At 43.3% G+C, this 18799-nt stretch overlaps 1 protein-coding gene across 1 annotated transcript in view; it reads right to left on the bottom strand.

Annotated features, from left to right (window-relative positions):
* The window catches only part of LOC6731190 (discoidin domain-containing receptor 2), a 78737-nt gene that overhangs the window by 48071 nt on the left and 11867 nt on the right, over positions 1–18799 (bottom strand). The window contains exons 2-3 of the mRNA XM_016179647.3: positions 10702–11108; positions 4898–5003 (exon numbers count right to left, since the gene is read on the bottom strand). Of these exons, the coding sequence (XP_016023734.1) occupies positions 4898–5003; positions 10702–11035 (440 nt within the window). The 5' untranslated portion in view covers positions 11036–11108. The remainder of the gene's footprint in view (positions 1–4897; positions 5004–10701; positions 11109–18799) is intronic.

Below are 18799 nucleotides of genomic sequence, written 5' to 3'. Positions count from 1 at the left end.
AGACAATATATACTGCAACATCACAAGCGAAACTAAGTGATCCGTCGCAATGGCCAGGCAGGTGGGGAAGGCGGCGAGGGCGTGGTTCTCCCACACAGTTGCAGCTTCTTGTCTATTTTTATTTGGTCAACAGAATTGTTTGATTTTCGGGTGCCGCGACCGAATGGTTACTTTACAAATACCTATTTAAACAGCTGCAGACGCGGAACCCTACCGACGAACTTCCGTTTACTTGTTCATGAGGGCACAAGTTTTTATTGGAAAGCGGCTTTAATGGACAAAGGCGGGAAAATGTGGGAAATTGCTATTGTCAGAAATAAGAGCGGTTCTCCAGGGTGCGGTAAGTAAGAACAATTCAATTGCAGTTCTGTCGAAATGAGAAATTTAATGTATTTAGAAAAATAAATTAAGTCGGAAAAGCAGCTTTTTACTCATTAGATACTGTTTAACACTATTATAAGCGTGCCACAAGCAAACATTTTCATAAAAAACCACCGTCAATTCCCGATAAAATCCATAAAAAGGACATTTTGAATGGCGAGAATCGACAATGGAGAATCGGTTAATTGGACTCGTGACTGGCACGCTGTCTTCTCTAGCACACAGCCTAGGGTACTCCGCCCAGATGCACGCACACCAGCAATCAATTCAATCGGGCGGACATTAAGCAGCAGTGTTGCTGGGAATGAGGCGAAAAACCAAATCAAACATTAATGCAATAAAATGGAAAACGCGTTAACAGCAATTGCTTCAGTGGCCAACTCTGGCAGCCGGCTGCCAGCACATCGCAATCAGTGCCTAGTCCACGCAGGAGCCGAACGTTGGGGGATTGGAATTGGGATTGGGATTGGGGCTGGCACCGGGAATGGCAATGGAAATGGGGGCCTAAAAGCAAGCTGCGCCGAGAGCCGAAAGCGAAAATCAATGCCACTGACAGGCGAAACCCCACAAAAGCGACTAAGTGAGCGACAGGACGACCGCCGCCGAGTGAGCAACAATGGAAGGTGAATTTGATAAGTGGGTGGCTGGGCGCGGGGGCGTATGCGTGTTTTCGTGGGAGTGGCACACCCATTTGTTGCGGCCCAGCTACATAACTGACTTTCGCACACAGCCAGAAGCAGCGTCTAATGCGACAATTAGGGCGGTGGTTTTTGGGAGCACCGGCACAAAGGATGGGAGCTCAAAGGTGTATCCAATTCGGGGTGGGAACTTTCATCCGTATACAGTCGAAATACCATAACTTAGAACTTGATCTGCTTTTCCATTTGCCATCTAACCACCAGAATTCATGCCACTTTAAAACCATCTTCGTTCATAAAGAATAATAAATAAATGCAAATTATTTTAATGAAGAAACACAAGACTTGGAGTGCTTAGGAGTGTTAGTTGATATGCAACATTTTGGTATTGAATTAAATTGACAGTTACAAGTTAGTCAAAATATTGATTCCCTTAACAGAAAAGCACATTACAAACTCCCAGCAATTTTTACGAGTGTGGTTTGCTCCAATGGTATTCCGTTCCTCGCCATTAGTTTATCGAATCTCGGAATGTTTTGCCACTTTGTTTTTCCTTCGGCTGTCGGCAGATCCAATCATCATCCCCCGTAGCCCCCATTTCCACTGGCGGTCCCAAGTCCCATCGATGTCTGGAATCCCTTAATGTGTTAATGTGCTTTTTATGTTACAAATGAGTCAATTTTTATGATTTAAGGCTTGTGTGTTCGCTCCTTTGCCTCATCGAATTCGAGTTTTGATAACGGTTTGGCATTTCTGTGCGCTGAGCATCGCTCTCAATCACTGGCCTCGAGTAGCAGAAAGTTTCCCTGCCCTACATATTTCATTAGAAATAAATTGCTTATTGAATTATTTATATCATTTTATTCAATTTCCCCACCGCCGCACATAATGTCAAAGCATCCGTGGCATTGACGAGGATACTTAAATTGATACTCCTAAGGGGCAATTTCAATCGCTTGAACTTTCTTAAGACGTGTATACCTAACATTAAATCCTTTAATTTTTCATGTATTAAAATAGGCCACTTTTCGCTTGTAAACGAATACCTCAAACTCCCAACTTCGACTTGCCTTAAATTGCTTCAATTATCCTGTGCCGACCTCGTCGCAGGACCTCACTCCATGTGCTGCGGACATTCAAGCGATAGAATGTATTAAAGTGTAGCCTACATTCAGGCGATGGAAATTGTGGGTCGAATCGCCTGTCAAAAATATATGTCCAAAATTTATGCCGAACACATACATATGCATGTGCATACACACGCAAGTGGCTGATGCGTGATAATGTGCGGCAGCGAGTGCAGAGGGGAGTCGCATATTTTCCCGAAAAGACATCCATCAAAATTCACGCATGGCCATTCCATGCATCCCCAAACATGGCGAATGCCGCACATTGTCATTTCCCAGCCGTGAAAGTGAAACAAAAAAAAACAAAAATAGTGGCAGATATTGGCAAATATAGGCGGCACACAGCAAACCGCCGGCGAGGGAAAGTAAAACTAAATTAGGCAAAGAGTTTTCGGTCACGAGAGGCTCATAAAGAACGGCGATGGCATAATTTGCACTATGCCTTAGTTTCGCCTTTGTTTCTCGAATTGGAGCTCAAATGTAGGCTAGCAAGGTAATAAGTTTCATCGACTCCGGTGCTTCTCCCAAGTGGCCGAAAAGCACGATATAAATCTTGTCGAAACGGAACTTAAAGACCAACTTTGGCCGCTCGAATGTGGAAAACAAAGTTTTTCATTTATCATACAAGAAAGTGAATTTCCCTCTCACCATTCACCCTTTCCCGCTGGTTTTTGTGTCTCATGTGGAGCCACCTTTTCCATTTGTAATAAAATTCATATGACTTTGGCGCATGTTAACCAAAAACCCAACTCGAAGACGGTCGAGGGCATCATTAGGCTCGGGCACGCACACATTTGTGCACCGCCAAAAATGGGTAATCAAAAAAAACCAAATTCATTGTACACTCTTTTAAGACAAAGATAAAGGAACCTACTCCAAACTAAATTTATTTTAAATTTAACTAAAGCATACAATTAATGTTGAAGCATCTGCTGATGCTAACCTTTTCTCCCGGTGTACTTACTCCAATCGCACGGCAATTTCTTCCCAGCAGAGGGCGCCACATGCAAAACGCCATGTGTGACATTTTTACTACCAAACATTTGTTTTGCGCACCGGAGCTGCTGCCCCCATTGCCCGTACAAAGTACATACCTCCATATACATATGTGCACAGGGTTGTAAGGGGGCGGGGAAATGGGAATGTTGGCTTGGGGGGAGTTGGGGCTTGGGAAAATGAAAATAAAGGGGAAGCGGTTGGGGGGGCAGTCAACACGTACCAGGGCACCGTGGTCGCCTGCCTGTCGTTTGCCTGTCGCTGGCCGCTTTTCTGTTGACTTTGCATAATTTTATTGCTTTTCTTTTATTTTTATGCGAGGTCTCCTTTTTCCCGCTCAGCTCCCCATACACCCCGCCCCCCTCCCACCGCCCACACGCCGTGCCCGCAGGCGACATTGACATTATAATCAATATTTCTGTTACTCCACTCATACACTGTTTGTTTGCCCATGGATCAGTTGTAGCGTTTGCTTAAATTTTATGACTGCGCTGTCTGTAACTGTCGTTACGGAGATGCCTCATCCTCTGCTGTTCCAATTTTTGATTTTATATACACATTCCCTTTGCTGGTTAAGTAGTATCAGCTATGATCTAGTAAAAATATGCCCTGCTTCAAAGTATAGAAATATTGTCTTAAGCAGGAGCATTAGTAAAAGGGCTTACTATATTCGTTAGAATCTATGAAACAAATAGAAAGAAGCCTATAAAGTCCTATAAAGTACAATGTCCGCCTGTCCGTCTTTTAAACTTGATAGTCTTGTAAACTAATAGATAATAAAAAAATAATGATGGATAATAGGTTTGTTAATAATATGTACAATGTAGAGCTTTCGTCCTAACAGTCCTATTATGAACCTATGTAGTTATATATATACTTATTATCCCTGTCCGTTTGTCAGATGTGAAAGAGATTCAAGATAAGAACGATTTTTAACTTCATACAACATGCGCTATCAATAACCAATTTCTAGTAGAAAAAGGAAACTTAAAGACATGACATGTATTTTCCAAATATTAATCCAAAAGTTATATTTAATGGCTTGTTCTGTTTCCGAGATTCGTTTGCCTTGTTAAGTTGGACTTTGTCAATATTCCGCGGTTCTTTGTCTTGTATCTCATTCCGAAGATGATTTTAGTGCTCGTAAAAATGTTTACAGAGATGTTGGAAGAGTTTATAGCCCAGCACAGCATTATGGATTTGATGGCTGGGATCTTGTGTGTGTGCGTGGTCAGCCCTTGACTTTCTAAATAATTACCAGGATATTTTTGTACCTCTCTGTCAAGCTTCAACGGATTGAGATAAATCAGGAACGCACTTTCCCACTCTTTATAGCGAGCAAATAAATGTCAGCGAATTATAATGTGGCCATAAGTTGTATCATTATTCCCGATGTGGATGTAAATTTTCTGCACATGTTTCTGTTCGACTTGTTGTTTCTGCTGCGCTGTTGTATTTTAATTTATGTCATTGTGTTTTTGGTGTTTCTGTTGTTTTTCTTTCTTTTTTTTTTGTCACAAACGACATAAAGGCATTTAAACACGCCATTAAATAATTCATAATAATAATGTTCATGTACGCACGCAGGAAACGAGAGAATGTCTTATGTATGTGTGCGCATTATACAAACCCACAGGCACACTCGTATTCGTCATATTATGAGTCAAATTTAATGGATGTTTATCATTTTCAGGCAGCATCGGGGACACGTGTGTGTGCCATGATATAGGGGCCAGATTGGGGAGCTTAGCTTACCTGGCATGCTGCGGTCCCACATTTCCCATATCATGGGCCGAACTGGCCGTTATTTGAAAGTCGGCGATGGCGCCAGACTCCATGCCCAAGGCCTGCTTGCAGGTTCCTGTGAAGAGCAGAAGAAAATCTGGTCAAAAAAGATGAAAAATCACAACTAATTAAAGAACGAGATATTCAATCAAGGAGATATTCAACAAAGCAGCGGAATTCCGTAATTGGAAAACAAATCAAGAGACCTTTCCCTATGCGTAAATTAATTGCCGAATGCCGCGGACAAAGCTCGGGAAATTGGAAGCGATACTGTGCTGCTATCATTTCAGCAACTCAATTTTCACTCGCCATCAATCTGTGAGAGGGAATGAAAAGCGCAATTATCATCACTGCTCCCAAGAATGATGGGGCAACGCCCCCTTCCCCCCTCCCAACCAAGGGACCGCGATGGGGTCATGAATAGGTCGTTGAGACATCGCAGACATCATCATCATCGTCATCCCCTCGGTGCTCGGTGCAAGTTGTTGCTGCTTCCACAAAATATCGAGAATATTATCATTCTGTGAATAATTAGATGCAATCACTCAGTGCTTAAGCACCATAAGTCAAAGCTGAGCACCGACCCGGCGCACCAGACAAGGGTTAGGCCCACTCCCACTCCCATTCCCAATCCCAATCCCACTCGTCCACTCCCACCGAGTATGCTGCTTTGGAGGCGGTCAATCGCGCCATCTGCAGATATGGATATGGATACCCATGCTCGCAGTGACCCTTTTCGTAGTTTCTTCTCAAGGGCCATGGAAGATCTCAAGACTGCGAGGGCGGCTCAGATAGTTTTGGAAAATGGGATGCTAGGCAAGTTTGCTAAGACAAAAACAGCAAATAAGCATTCGGCAACTTATAAAACATTTAACAATATTTTTTTTTTTATTTTTATTTTATTTTTTATTAATTAATAAAAACCGCTTAGGCTGAACTTTATACAAACCCCTTTTGACTAAATTATTCGACACTCTAAAAACCATTTGGCGTCACACTTACTCATAAACAAATTTTTTTCAGTATCGCAGCGAGTGAAGTCAACAAATATTCATCTATTTCGCTCGCATTGCCCTCGTAATGTTTACTTACATAAACAATATTTATGTGTTCAATGCTTCCAGAGCATGGTTTTTCTGTTTAGTTATTTAGCCCATTCTGTCTGCAGTTCTGAAAACTCATTTAGTAAGAACGCAATAGCTTAATTATGCACAGACGGCCAAAGTTGGCAGTAGATGTTGCAATCACTCAACTTCCACTACTCGGAACATCCCTCAATATTAACATAAATAAATTATTTTTAATTATTGAAAAACATACAAAACTCTTGCAACTGGCGGGAAATGCAGAAACTGTGTGCGTAATTGATGGATGATCCCGATTTGGATTCCAGCATATCCATTATAACAATGGACCGACCAGTCGGCAGCGTTTTCCGTCTCTCCGGAGGACGGATGATTGCCAGGCAAGTGGAAAAAGTATGCCAACTCAAAGGCGACGGCCTGGCAAATGCTTGGTGGCTTTGAGCATGTTATATTTGGCCGAATAAACAAAGGTGGCGAGACCCGGGAAAACATCTCCCTGGGAGAAAACTATTTTGCGAAACTTTGACGGCGAAATGCAGAGCTGCAAAGTGAAAAGTAAACAAAGCTCCACGCACAGTGGTTCGCAATCGCAAAATAATTGTTCAAAGTTTTTAGTATGCAAGCAAGTATGATCAAATCAGTTCATTATGCACTCTTTTGTGTTTTAAAAAACTTAGTTACATATTATCCGATTTGTCATATAAGATAAACCAAGTACAAACTAAAGAATTACTTAAATTAAGACTTTTACGCATTTGTAGATCTATCAATCAATTTGTTAAATCCAAAAAAAATAGCAAAATATCTAGAGGGAACTGGCATCAGCCCAGTGTGCGGCGGAGGAACTCCAATTGTTGCTGCTGGAGCTGGAAAAGTTTTGAGCAGAATAAATTGCACAAAATTTAATTAACTGCACTTGAGTGCGCTGCCCGGCCGCTCGCTCGTGCCGCTTCTTCTTGCCCCTGTCCGCTGCAGTTACGCGTGTGTGTGCGATAATCATAATTCAAAGTTCCCTCTTTGGCCGGGCGGGCGGGCAAAACAACACAAACAAAGGAAAACACCGCGAAACTTTATGAAATTGAAAATTACACAATTTTACAGTTCAATGCAGGGCGAAAGGATCCTCCCGAGGGGTGGGGGGAGGACCAAAGGTCCTGATGCGAACTATACATATGTGCGTGGGCTAAGCCCTGAAAATTGCTGACAAACACAGCGGATACACTTTCATCTCTGCAGCTGCGGCGGGGAGTGCGAAAATGGAAAATCTAGCTGCAAACTCAGTTATGAAAGCGTTTTCCGTGGGATCAAACCTGTGTCTGCTGAGCCTTAACCACTTCACTGGTTTGCGGAACTCAACTATCTGTTGGCATGTTGATTTTGGCAAAGTGGCATTCTGCGATCGCATTGCAGGGTATTCAGCCGCCGCCACTCCAGTGAATTGGCGAATGTTTGAGTTACATGCACACAAAGGCAGCGGGAAAAGTTTCCTGGGCGGCCAAAACAGCGAGGAAATAGCGAGCAAAACGCGCCAGAAACGCGCTTAATGACGCGTATCTGCTGGCGCTCATAAACAACAAAAGCAACAGGGCGTGCTTTATGACCAGGTTTCTACCGCCCCCACGCCCCCTCATTCAATCCACACTTCATACCATCCCCCCCCACTGGCCAAACAGAACTTTTGGCCACGGCCTGTTGAAGCTGAAAGTAAGCTGAAGCTGAAACTGAAAAGGGGATTCAAGAACTGTGTAAACAAATTACGCACGTATTTTAATTGGCTTTCAATTGGGGACGACGAGCGGGTGTATCTTATGAATGCAATTAAAAAGTAGCTGACCATACAACGCCGAAACGAATGAGCTGTGAAAAAATGAGTGGCCAAGTGACAACGCTATTATTCGGCATATTAAACAAAGCAAAAAGGGCAGCTAGATTGGGCAAACCGAAGCACATATACCCTTGGTATAATAAAAATAAAACTGAAGTATAGCAAATAAAAAATCACTTAATATAAATATATATAATATATATAAATTCTTTTCTATCATATTCAATTTTCTGAATATTCCTTTTGAAACTACATATAGTTGATATAGTTATGATACAAAATATGATTATTATTTTCAACTAATTAGCCAACTCTACCTATAGCAGTTAAGTAAAAAATCCCACCCACTTTGCTGCTCTTACATGGGCAAAATATGTTTCCATTTGTAAATTAATTCATTTGTAGCTAATTAAATTCCGATCGATCATCATTTAATAAAGTTTTTCCAAGCGCCGCAAGTATCTTTTTTTTTGCGCACTCCTTTCCTACAGCTGCACTTTAATTTCCAGCCAGCAGCTGTGGTTAAGTGTCGTATTTACTTTTGATTACCATCGAAAGTCCCAGCTACCGGCACTTTAAATGGTGATTTTATGGTGCTGTGGAATCGCCTCCGAGCTCGGGCCAAATTACATGCATTCCCGTAGTTTCGCGTCCAATTTATTGTGCTGGCCACTGTTTCTGGCAACACAACATCTAATACCCATTCATATCAGGTTTTCAGCCCGAGTTTTTCAGCACCAGACAAAAGGGGGAAGTCGGGACGAGGTATTAACTTGTTCGAACGCAAGACACTTCGCTGCTAGAAGGTAAAAGTGGGCCACGCTGTGCATTTTGCAAATCGTTTGGAAAATTTATTCCAAATTTTATGCGATGTATTGGCTAAAAAAAGCACAGATTAGTGCTCTGCAAAAATCAAATAAAATTGTTCAGCTTATAAAGAAATATAATTCGATTTTGGTCAGTTGTAAAACTGCATCCAAAGCACCTTTTATCTGAATGAAATTGGTAGCTTAACTAAAATTAAGGCTAGACATAGTACTCCTTTTTCAAGAACATCCCAGATTCCCAATCGAAACCCGGTGTACATATCATTCATCTGGGCAGACACCACTTGACCTCCAAAATGCTAACTGTCGCACATTTATCATGTAAACCCGTGGGCTTATTGAAGGATGGAGGGTCTGGGCATTCGATCCATGGGCCAGTTTTCAACGCACATTTCAAAACGATTTATACGACCATTTAAACGGTCTGGGCCTTAGCATTATCAATTTAAATACAGAGTAAAGCCAGCTCGGCAACTTGGTCGAAAGGGGACCAATGTGGTTCGAAGTAATTTTTTATTCGCTGCAGAGCGATTCGAAAAACGTTTCAACGTGCCCACGGTCAAATGAAATATGGCAGTCACTTGTCGGTATTTACGTATCGCAAAATATGTGTGTTCAACAGCAGACAACTACATATATCTACGGATACAGATAAACAGATACAGCTGCAGATACAGATAGAGATACAGATACAAATAGAAGAAATGGTAGCGCAGCTAACTGCTAGCTTAAATAACGTACCTAAGGAACATAAAATTCAAATCCCATTTCCTAAGTATTGACCATAATTACTAACTAAAGTTAAAGTAAAAATGAGATTTCAGGCATGAATATTTTTGAGTGTGTGCTGCTATCTGGATGCTGGGCCATATATATTGTTGCCGCCTTCCAAATGCTGAAAACAAGTTGACGGCTCACAGCAACCAGATAATTTGTTATGCTCGCCAGACGAGCAGGAAAAAAATAACAAAGCCCCTTCAGAGGGACCACACACGCACAGGTGAGCGAGCGCTGTATCTTGTAGATATTGTATATAGTGGGTCCGGGTCTCGGCCAATCAGCAATGGTAATGAGCAGCAACAGCCGCCGAGGAGCAGTTGTGTCCGAGCGACCGAAGATGCAGTCATCTATCAAAAGAGCCGCCGTGGAGCTTCGATTTAGCATCCATCTCCATCCGACTGTGCGCCGCCCCACGCCCACTTATCCCTGACCAGAGCCCCATCCTCTCCGGCTGATGACCAACCTCATGTTTATTAATGACGTCGCCGGGCCGGAGTCTACGGATCAATGGCGCTTTGCGTAAATTTTCCGTAATTGGTTGTGGTCGAGTGGGTGCCGGGTGGTTCTCAGGTCTCTGGTCTCCGGTCTCCGGTCTTTGGACGGACCACTTCCTTGGCCCAACAATTATTAGTTACGGTTTTGTGTTATTGGTAAATACTTGAGCAGCCGGCGCTGGCCAAGAACGAAGAGCTGGAGCAGGAGCAGCCGTTTGGCTGCGGGATCATGACCCTTTCCGTTTTGCGGTTGATTGATTTCCATGTTGATTGCTAAATGCAAATGCAGTTGTATCGGTGCCGGTGCACTTGGAGTTCTGCTCTCAACTCGAAATTCCCAGCATACACAATGCATTTGGATCGAGATCTGCCCATATGTCCATGTAGCTGAACCCATGCATATGCGATGTAAAATTTGGTCACGAATTTCTTCCACTTTCGAAGCTGTCTTCGTTACGTGCCGAAAATACATTTTAATATATTTCAACATTTTCATGTGACTCTTTTTGTCGAAATGCACAAATTGTATTTCATGGGAAGTGCACACATTGCAACGTACGTTTCCCATTGAAAGTAACAGGTGAACTACAAATATCAGTGTTGCTAGGACATTTTTCCTAGTAAGAATGCTATTTTACAAGCTCTTCGCTGAAATAAGATATTCCTGCACTTATGGCATATATCTTAAAAACCCCAACAGATAATAGTTTTTGAAAATAATATTTAAAATTAAAACATGTAAATAGGTCTCGACTGTACTCACCGATTGGCATTTCCGCCAGCAGCCCATTGGATCCTCCGGCAGCTGGTGTTTCCGGCGTTCCGACTGCCGTGCCCATTCCAAATCGGTTGGCCAATAAAATCAAAGTCAGTGTCAGCCAACATAAAGTTTTACTGTTATTAACACCATGACGCTTAATGCGGCAATAACTTTTTAAATAATTTGTTGCAGGGCGCCGCGACTCGTGCCCCTCGCCCCCTTGACGCTCCTCGAGTGCTGGAGCTCCAATTGTGGGCGAACATTCGGTTGGGATGTGATTCAGCCTGGTGCTCCGTGAATGAATTGAATTCAATTCTTGCAACTTTATTGCAGGCATTTTGATTTCTCGTATTTTCCTCTGTCGTTTTTCACACCTTGGCCATTTCCTTCCCCACTTTTATGTTCAGGCTCTGGAAGAGAAGATGGGTATAGAAATTAAGGTAAATTCTAGAGCAGAATTGCTGGAATTGCGCAGCTTAATCGCCGGCACTTTAAGTATGCCAGCCATGCGAGGCCCCGGCCACCCTAAATACATCATTGTCAGCAAATTAATGTGACGTGACCTTGCAAACTGTCGCGTTTTTGTCACATGACAGCACGATGGGGGCAAAGGAGGCGGCAGGATTTCCAGGGCTGAGCCAGCACAAATTTATGTAAAACGTCAGACGCACTCAAGGGACCGAAACTCCCTACGCTTCCCTCGGCGAGATGCCAAAACGTGTCAAAATAAAAAAAAAACATAAACAGCGCGAAAAACTGAGCAAAAGTGGCGTACACAGCCGCCGAAGGAGGAGTTTCTCAGGGGTCTGGGTCTACCTCTCTTTTTTTGCCCTTTCGCAGCCGGAAATAGAACCAGTGCCCTCCATCCCCACTAACTTAAACTAAAAAGGCGTTAAAAGTGTAAGAAAGTTTGGTACAGTATGACTTGTAACTGCCTTATCTCTTCTCGATTCCAATATCTTATATACCTTATACATCTGCAACTTCACTTAAACTATTTCATTGGCTTAAATAACAAAAACACGTCATTAAGCATTTTAAGCCAAACTATTTGTCCTTGCCCCAACTTTTCCGCCGAATTGTTAGTTAAATGGGGACAAACGCCATAAGCAAACTTCTAGGTCTGACAGTTTTAATTTTCTTAAACAGTCCCAAGGGGGAAAGATCAAAAGGCTCCATCAAACAGAAATAAAATTTTTCACAGGCATTTCGCCGACGCAAAAATGCACTCGAGCAATTAATAAAATGTGAAATGAAAACGGCAGATGAAAAGTTGGGGGAGTTTTGCCAGATGATGACAATGATGGCTGGGGGGAAGGTATGGGGCGGAATGGGGCAGAAAAACTGGCGCCCACACTTCCTTTCATATGCGAAATGAAAAATTTTACGCCAACTTGACAGTGGAAGTGGCAGCAAAGTTGCAAATGTGCCGCAATTCAGCTGCTGTTGTGCTGTTTGCCTGTTTTGCTGTTGGTATCGCTGCTTTCTGGTTTTCGTCGCCAAAGTCGCCAAAAATAAAAGGCATGCACTTTTTTTTTCTACCAACAATACCACTTGAGCACACAGCGAGTGGAGCAGCAGTAGTGCAGTGCTCCTAGTCGCAGTCGCAGTCGCCGCCGTGGTCGTGCATAGTTTTTATGGCCACAGGGCGGCCTTTTAACGCCAACTTCGCAGCTCCCCAGCTCCCCAGCTCCGCAGCTCCCCAACTCCTCACCAATCCACCACCTCCTCGTGGCAGTTGCAGTGGGGCAAGCGTGGCAGCTGGTCGGAGATGTGGACTCCAGTTGGAGTTGCAAATGGTCTGGCCCGCGGTCTGGAAATTTCTGTTTTTTGCCCGGTAGCTGTTGCCACAGCGAATGCCAATTTGCATGTGACGAAAGCGAAGGAGAACAACTTGCTTGCGAGGCGCCTCGATTCGAGTGCTCCACATTGTTGGTGACCCGAAGGTCTGACCCAAAGATCAGATGTTAGACGGAAGCTGCTGCACATCGGACTTCATTTCCGTCTATTACAACTTTGGGTGGCATGTCAATTCAAAGTCAAACCGATGTTACTCTTGATGTAATGCTAAAAAAAAATATAATAACTTAATGATAATTACTTAAAATGTTATATTAAAGTATTAAAGTCAAATAAAGTCAAGTATCATAAAACTTCTCTTTGTGTGGGGTATGTGTATATTTCACAGCTTTTTAAGCGTTTCCGTCTAGCCCATTCATATTTTTGCCTCAGTGCAATCATCCAGCGTTTTACTCTCCTCCTCCTGCCTCCTGCCCAAATCGTCTGGATCTACTTATTTCCCACATAAAATATCCATAACATTACCCACAATTGCCATGCAATTTTAGGACCGCAGAAAGTTAAAAAATTGTCCCACCAGCGCTCCCCGCTTTTTGGGGGCCTTCATAATGTTATTGTTGCGGATGCCGTCGCCCGACGCCCACAAAGGGCAAATTAAAAAATGGTTTAAATGGTTTGTGTCTATTAATTTTTCCAAGCTTTCCTTTTTCGCCGGTTTTGGCGTTGCCGCCGTCGGCGACGTCGGCAACATGTGTTGCATGTGGCAATTAAATGGTGGAGACACAGCAACATCCACGGGCCAAATAGATGGAGAAAAAACGCAACTGCACTGCTGAGGAGGAGCTGGGAACGGAGGGAAAGTGTAATAATTTACGCGTTGCGCCTGGCAAGGCAAATAAAACTCAACTTTTTAGTGACTCACTTGGCGGGGTTTGGAAATTTGCGTTGTTCGGCGGAGTGCGAAAATAATACGAGCAACTAGGTACTTGCAACTTGCATTTTGGGGGAGTTTGGGGAAATCGGCGGTACGATAGGAAACCATATGAATGCCGTGATGCGAAGTCTGGCCATCTTTTGTCCGCAACAGATTGCAGAATGCATTACCCGCCTGCTTGGCATTAATGAATTCACAACTTAACATTTCACAGAATGAGGAAAATTGTATAATATCTTCAATAGCAATTTGCTGCTTAACAAAGAAACTTCTGGGTCTCAAATTAAAACATGCTAGTAAAATTCCTTTCCATTAGTGTGCAGACACACAAAAGCCTTCAGTTGGCCGAATAGTGCTATTATGGCCTTAGCCCTAGAGCTTTTCCATTTACGGAGTCATAAACATAAATCATCGGAGGGCGGTGGAAGCGAAACTTTCGCTTAGCAAAACGAGAAATTCCCAGAGCCATAATTTTTCAATGTCTCCGACACCGCATAATTGCAGCGCAATTTCGCCGTATTTAATTTCAATGTCTGGCAACCTTAACCTTCCCGAAAGTTGAGTTACAACGGCAAAAAGAACCAAAACCGGAAATGCAGGTGGTCAGTTTGGCGAAGTGTGGTGAGAAAGGGGGGAAGAGGGAGAAAAGGGAAAAAGACGCGACGAAGGCTTACAATTTATATGCTTTTTTGGTTTTATACTATTTGGTTAGAAGACCTTTATTCATTCTGCAGAGTGTTTTTGTCCAACTGCACCGAAATTAAAAGAAATGAAAGTCTTTTGAAATTAGAGAACACATTTCAATAGACTAAAATTCCCATAAACAAACTAAATAAAACCGTTTTATCTTTGGCCCATAATGAACTAGGGAATTACCTAGAAACAGCTAAACACGAATCTTTACTCATACTCACAATAAAATTTTCACTCAATGGCAGAAACATAAACCATCCGAAGGCCCCAGACAAATGCCAAATTGCCTCGTAGCCGAGAAGAAGTCATAAAGGCAACAACCTTTGCCCCGAGCCATCACAAATGAAAGAGATTCGCCGGAAGACTTCGGAGAAGCTTGCGAAATGGCCCACAGAAGGTGGGATTCTGCCATCCCGCCCACTCAGACATACACACGCATCCCGCGGCGGAGACGGAGGAAACACAACTTTACAAGAAACACCTGTCCACATCCCCGCACCGAAACCGTGGAAACCCGCGAAGGTGGAGTGGGTGGAGCTGGGTTGCCAGTCTAGTTAGGAGGGGAATGGAGCCGGGCGAATTTGAAGTAAAAATGCATAAATAAGAATGATGATGACGTGAAAGGAAGGGGTGGGGGCGTGGCGTGGAGATGACTGCAGCCCGAAATGATTTCAATATCAACACGAATGCCTTTCTGCGCGGTTGTAACTTAAAGAGTCATCATAATATTTTGAAATCAAAGCTGCACCATAAACCGGACTGGAGAACGGAGGTGGGTTTCTTTCCGGTCGCAGCTGGCGTTGACACTACCTCGATTGTCTTTCTGTTTTTCCTCATTTTCCTTCGTGTCTGAATGTCCGACCGAGTAATGGGATTTCTTATTTCCTTTTTCGGGACACGCCCCCTGGTCGGGAGGTGGGGATAAATCCTATTGGTTGGCAACGCCTATCTAATCATTTTCGTGTTGACACTTGACACTTGAAATAAAATGCTGAAATTGCAATGTCTTCATCTCGCTCGCTGGGTTTTATTTTCTCGGCTGCCAGCATCTTAGATAAGTTTGATTTAAATTTTATGCCACTTGCCTATCTAGATTTTTAAATAATTTGACTAGGCGCTAAATAAGTTGGCCTAGAAATGGGTATATTTAGCTATTTTTCTATTTCAGTTTTTGGAATAAAGATATCGTATTGAAGTTGTATCGCCTGACCTCTTTTTAAAATCTTACTCTTCAACAAAAGTTCTTCTAGTGAAAGCAATAAACCATATCAGAATCTCAAATTGAAGGCACACTCTTAAAGAGGTTCTTCACCTCACGATCGTTTACAGCGATTAAGTGGTTCGTATAAACAAAGCCAGTAGATACTACTAATCTCACCAGGTAAAGTAGTTTTACAAAGACTTCCAGTTTAGTATTCATGCGATACTTTAGCTTGTGGGTTTTAATCAACACGCCTGTTAACGAGGTCGTGACGATTGCACCTTGGACTCAGAAAGTTTATATTTTGAATTTATTGAAAATACATGATAAAACATTGATACTGATAAGAGGTTTCCAAAGCTACCTTAATCTTAATATATCGGGCTGAAAGAAAAGTTACCTTTTTCCGAACACTCCATTTCCACTTAAGTCTTTAGCGCGCCATAATTTGATTTGTAGTTATTTAACGTGCTGCTGATCTGGCTGAGAAACCAATAAATTATGAGCTCGCGAAAATCTTTTGCATCGCAGCATTGTAGCATTGGGGCGTTGGAGCATTGGGGCGTGGCATGCAAAGCACAGTCCGCGCAAATGACGCATGAAAGCAAAATCAATAAGAGCACCGGGAAAATGCCAACTCAGACCCTTTCTGTGGTCGGTTCATTTCACAGGTCCTGTCCATTACCGGGGTAAAACACGCTTATTTAAGCAATAATTTCTTGGCTCACTTTTCCTTCTTGGCCAACGCCACAGCCCCAGTTTGCTCTTTATTTTTTTTTGTTTTTGATTAATGGTCGTGTTCATAAAGTGACACATTGAAAATTGGAAAGCAAATCAAGCACAAAGAGCAACGCCAAAAAGTCGCTGGGCAAACGCATGAAATCAGCACAAAGTAAAAATAAATAAATAATGCCAGCGGTGGGTGGGTTGGGTTTTGGTGGGGGATAAGATGGCGCTAAAAGTGTAAAAACTTGGGACCGGGGCCTAAAGGTCGTCAAAGTAAAAAATTCGATAAATGAAAATGGACAGCAGCAGAAAGCAGGCGCTGCGCACGAATTGAAACGGAAATCCTTATTGAACTTGAGTGAGCCGAGGCTCCGTCTCCAAGGAAGGTCGAGTGGGTGGCTGGTGCTCCGTTCTTGCAGCGTTGGCAAAGCGGAAAAGCGTGCTGCCGAAAATGTACGCTGCTGAGTGGCTCCACTCGGCACACTGGGAAAATCAGCAGCTCATTTTCCGCCCTGAGCCCGGATGATCTCCTCAACCTCCTGTCCCACCCAGCCCGGACACATTTTCTTCCAGTGTGTGCGCCGCTAAACAAGGCTGTCCAGCGCCGGAAGTGAATTGGCAGTGCGACAGGAGCACTGTGTGCCCACACACAAACACACACAAACGCACACAGGCGCAGAGAGGAAGCGCGCAGGAAATGGAGGGAAATGCCTTTTTCGATCTGGGATCACCAGTCGCAGCTGCGGCATGTAGTGCAAATGCTAGCTCAGCTTCAGCTGAGGCCCAAATGTATTTGCAGCTAACAGGGATTCGCAATTGGATTGTGATAAGCCATTTCGACTGGGGGGCGGATGTCGGTGATATCAGTGCTGTGTTGCCAAACTTGATACGAATAACCCTTTGTCATCAATCAAAATAAGTGACTATCTGCACAAATAAACAAACATGCTTTCACTTCTTCAATAACTTTAAGTTTTAGTGCGGCATTGCTAGAAGTGTCTCATTAAATGCCTTCGATTTGCCTGTTGATTAAAGCTCAATCAACAGATTGCCCGGCAATTTCAGGGAATCCTTCACCTATCCCAATCTGCAGCCATTGGAGCATGAGGGAGATTAACACGACTGGATGCTGGCCGAAACCACAACAACTTTAATTAAGCTCAAAACGCAGCAGAGAGTTCTTCGGCAAAGTCACCACAAAAACACTCGTCCTTCTGCGGCAGAACCCACTATTTGAACTGGGGCTGGTCCAGTTCCGTCTTAACTGTCAATTTACCTAAAAATGCTAGAGCAGATGCAAATTTGTGCCAGTGAGGTGGAGCCGGGGTCCATACTGGCTCAGCAGGTGCAGTCTCTTTTGCCGTTTGTAGCTGGTATTTGCCCGAACAGAGAGCTAGCTCCCCGCACAAAGCCCTCCTCCAGTGCCTCTAAAACTGGTGGACTGACCGCCCGTGGGAGCCCGTAGATTTCAGCATAACGAATTGGATTGTCACGGCAATCGATAAATGTTTGCACACAGGCCGTTCCAAATGTAGGCTAAGTGGCCGGAGCTGCGAGGCCTCAAGGATAACCACCCCCTCACTTGGACACCACTGGGTTTTAGGCTTTGATGGCCCAAATTATCTCACAACGTCCATTTAATGACGCCGCTTTGGCCCAAATCATTTTTAATAGGGGCTGCGTAATGCTTGGCCATCATGAGCTGATGAGTTTAAAGTGATGTAAATCTTTATATATAATAATAAGGATATAATAAGGAGGATGACGACCTCTTTTCTGCACAGGATACATACTGATTAGGTAATGTTAGCTAGAAGTTAAATCAGAGCACAATTGGGAGTGTTATTACCACAACCTTCAATGTCTTAGTTAAATCTGTATACTCAGAACTCAGACTAGCTAACCCATAATTGTTGTGCAATTAATACTGTAGACCTTCTCATTGACAGAGAAGTAATTTAATTTAAGGCTGCACTGGCTCCTCAGTTAGTTAGTTCCCTATTAGCCAGTATTGAAAGCTCTAAATAAATTTCCATTCATTTCATAGAAAAGCCGAGATGTACGACGAGTTGAAGACCAGACGGCACGACCAAGAGAATCTCTTGTCCAACGGCCTGTGGTCAGTATTAAATGTCAGTTTCTCAAAGCGATTTCCATGGACTCTGGGAGCAGAAAGATTGCGCACAGTTTTTCTTCAGCTATTTTCCCACTTTCCTCCCTCCAGCTTTTCCGGCCCGGCCTAATAGAATTTAAATCTGCTAAATCCTCGTACATGACAGTTTTCTGTGCTGGGTTTTGGGTCTTCTGTTTTGGCTCCTGTTGCTGTTTGCCGATGCCCCTCTGCTCCAGCGCCGAGTCCTGTGGCCTCTTATTTATTTTTACTTACGACTGCTACTCGAACTGCTCCGTCTGAATGGCGGGATTCCATCTGGGAAGCTTTGGAACTGTGTGCGGTCTTGAGGTGATTTTGATTGAGTGCGATTTGTACTTTGTGTAGGCTACGTGTTTTGATTTCTTAAATAATATTTACCTCGTGTGCTATACACAGGACTTATTGTTGTCTTTGGCCTTTGATTGCACAGGATGAAATGGTCTCAACTTTTACTTTTACCGCCTCTGGTAACGGATATTCGTTCAGATAGTATTTGCTCTTTTAACATTGGCCCTGTTTGCCCAGTCCGAAAACAGGAAATGGATTTATTATGGCGAATCAAATGGCATCCGTATAGGAGAAACATGCTTTTATT

Source organism: Drosophila simulans, chromosome 2L (genome assembly GCF_016746395.2).
Source record: "Drosophila simulans strain w501 chromosome 2L, Prin_Dsim_3.1, whole genome shotgun sequence".
Classification (NCBI taxonomy): Eukaryota; Metazoa; Arthropoda; class Insecta; order Diptera; family Drosophilidae; genus Drosophila; species Drosophila simulans.
This window is presented reverse-complemented; position numbering and strand designations above follow the sequence as displayed.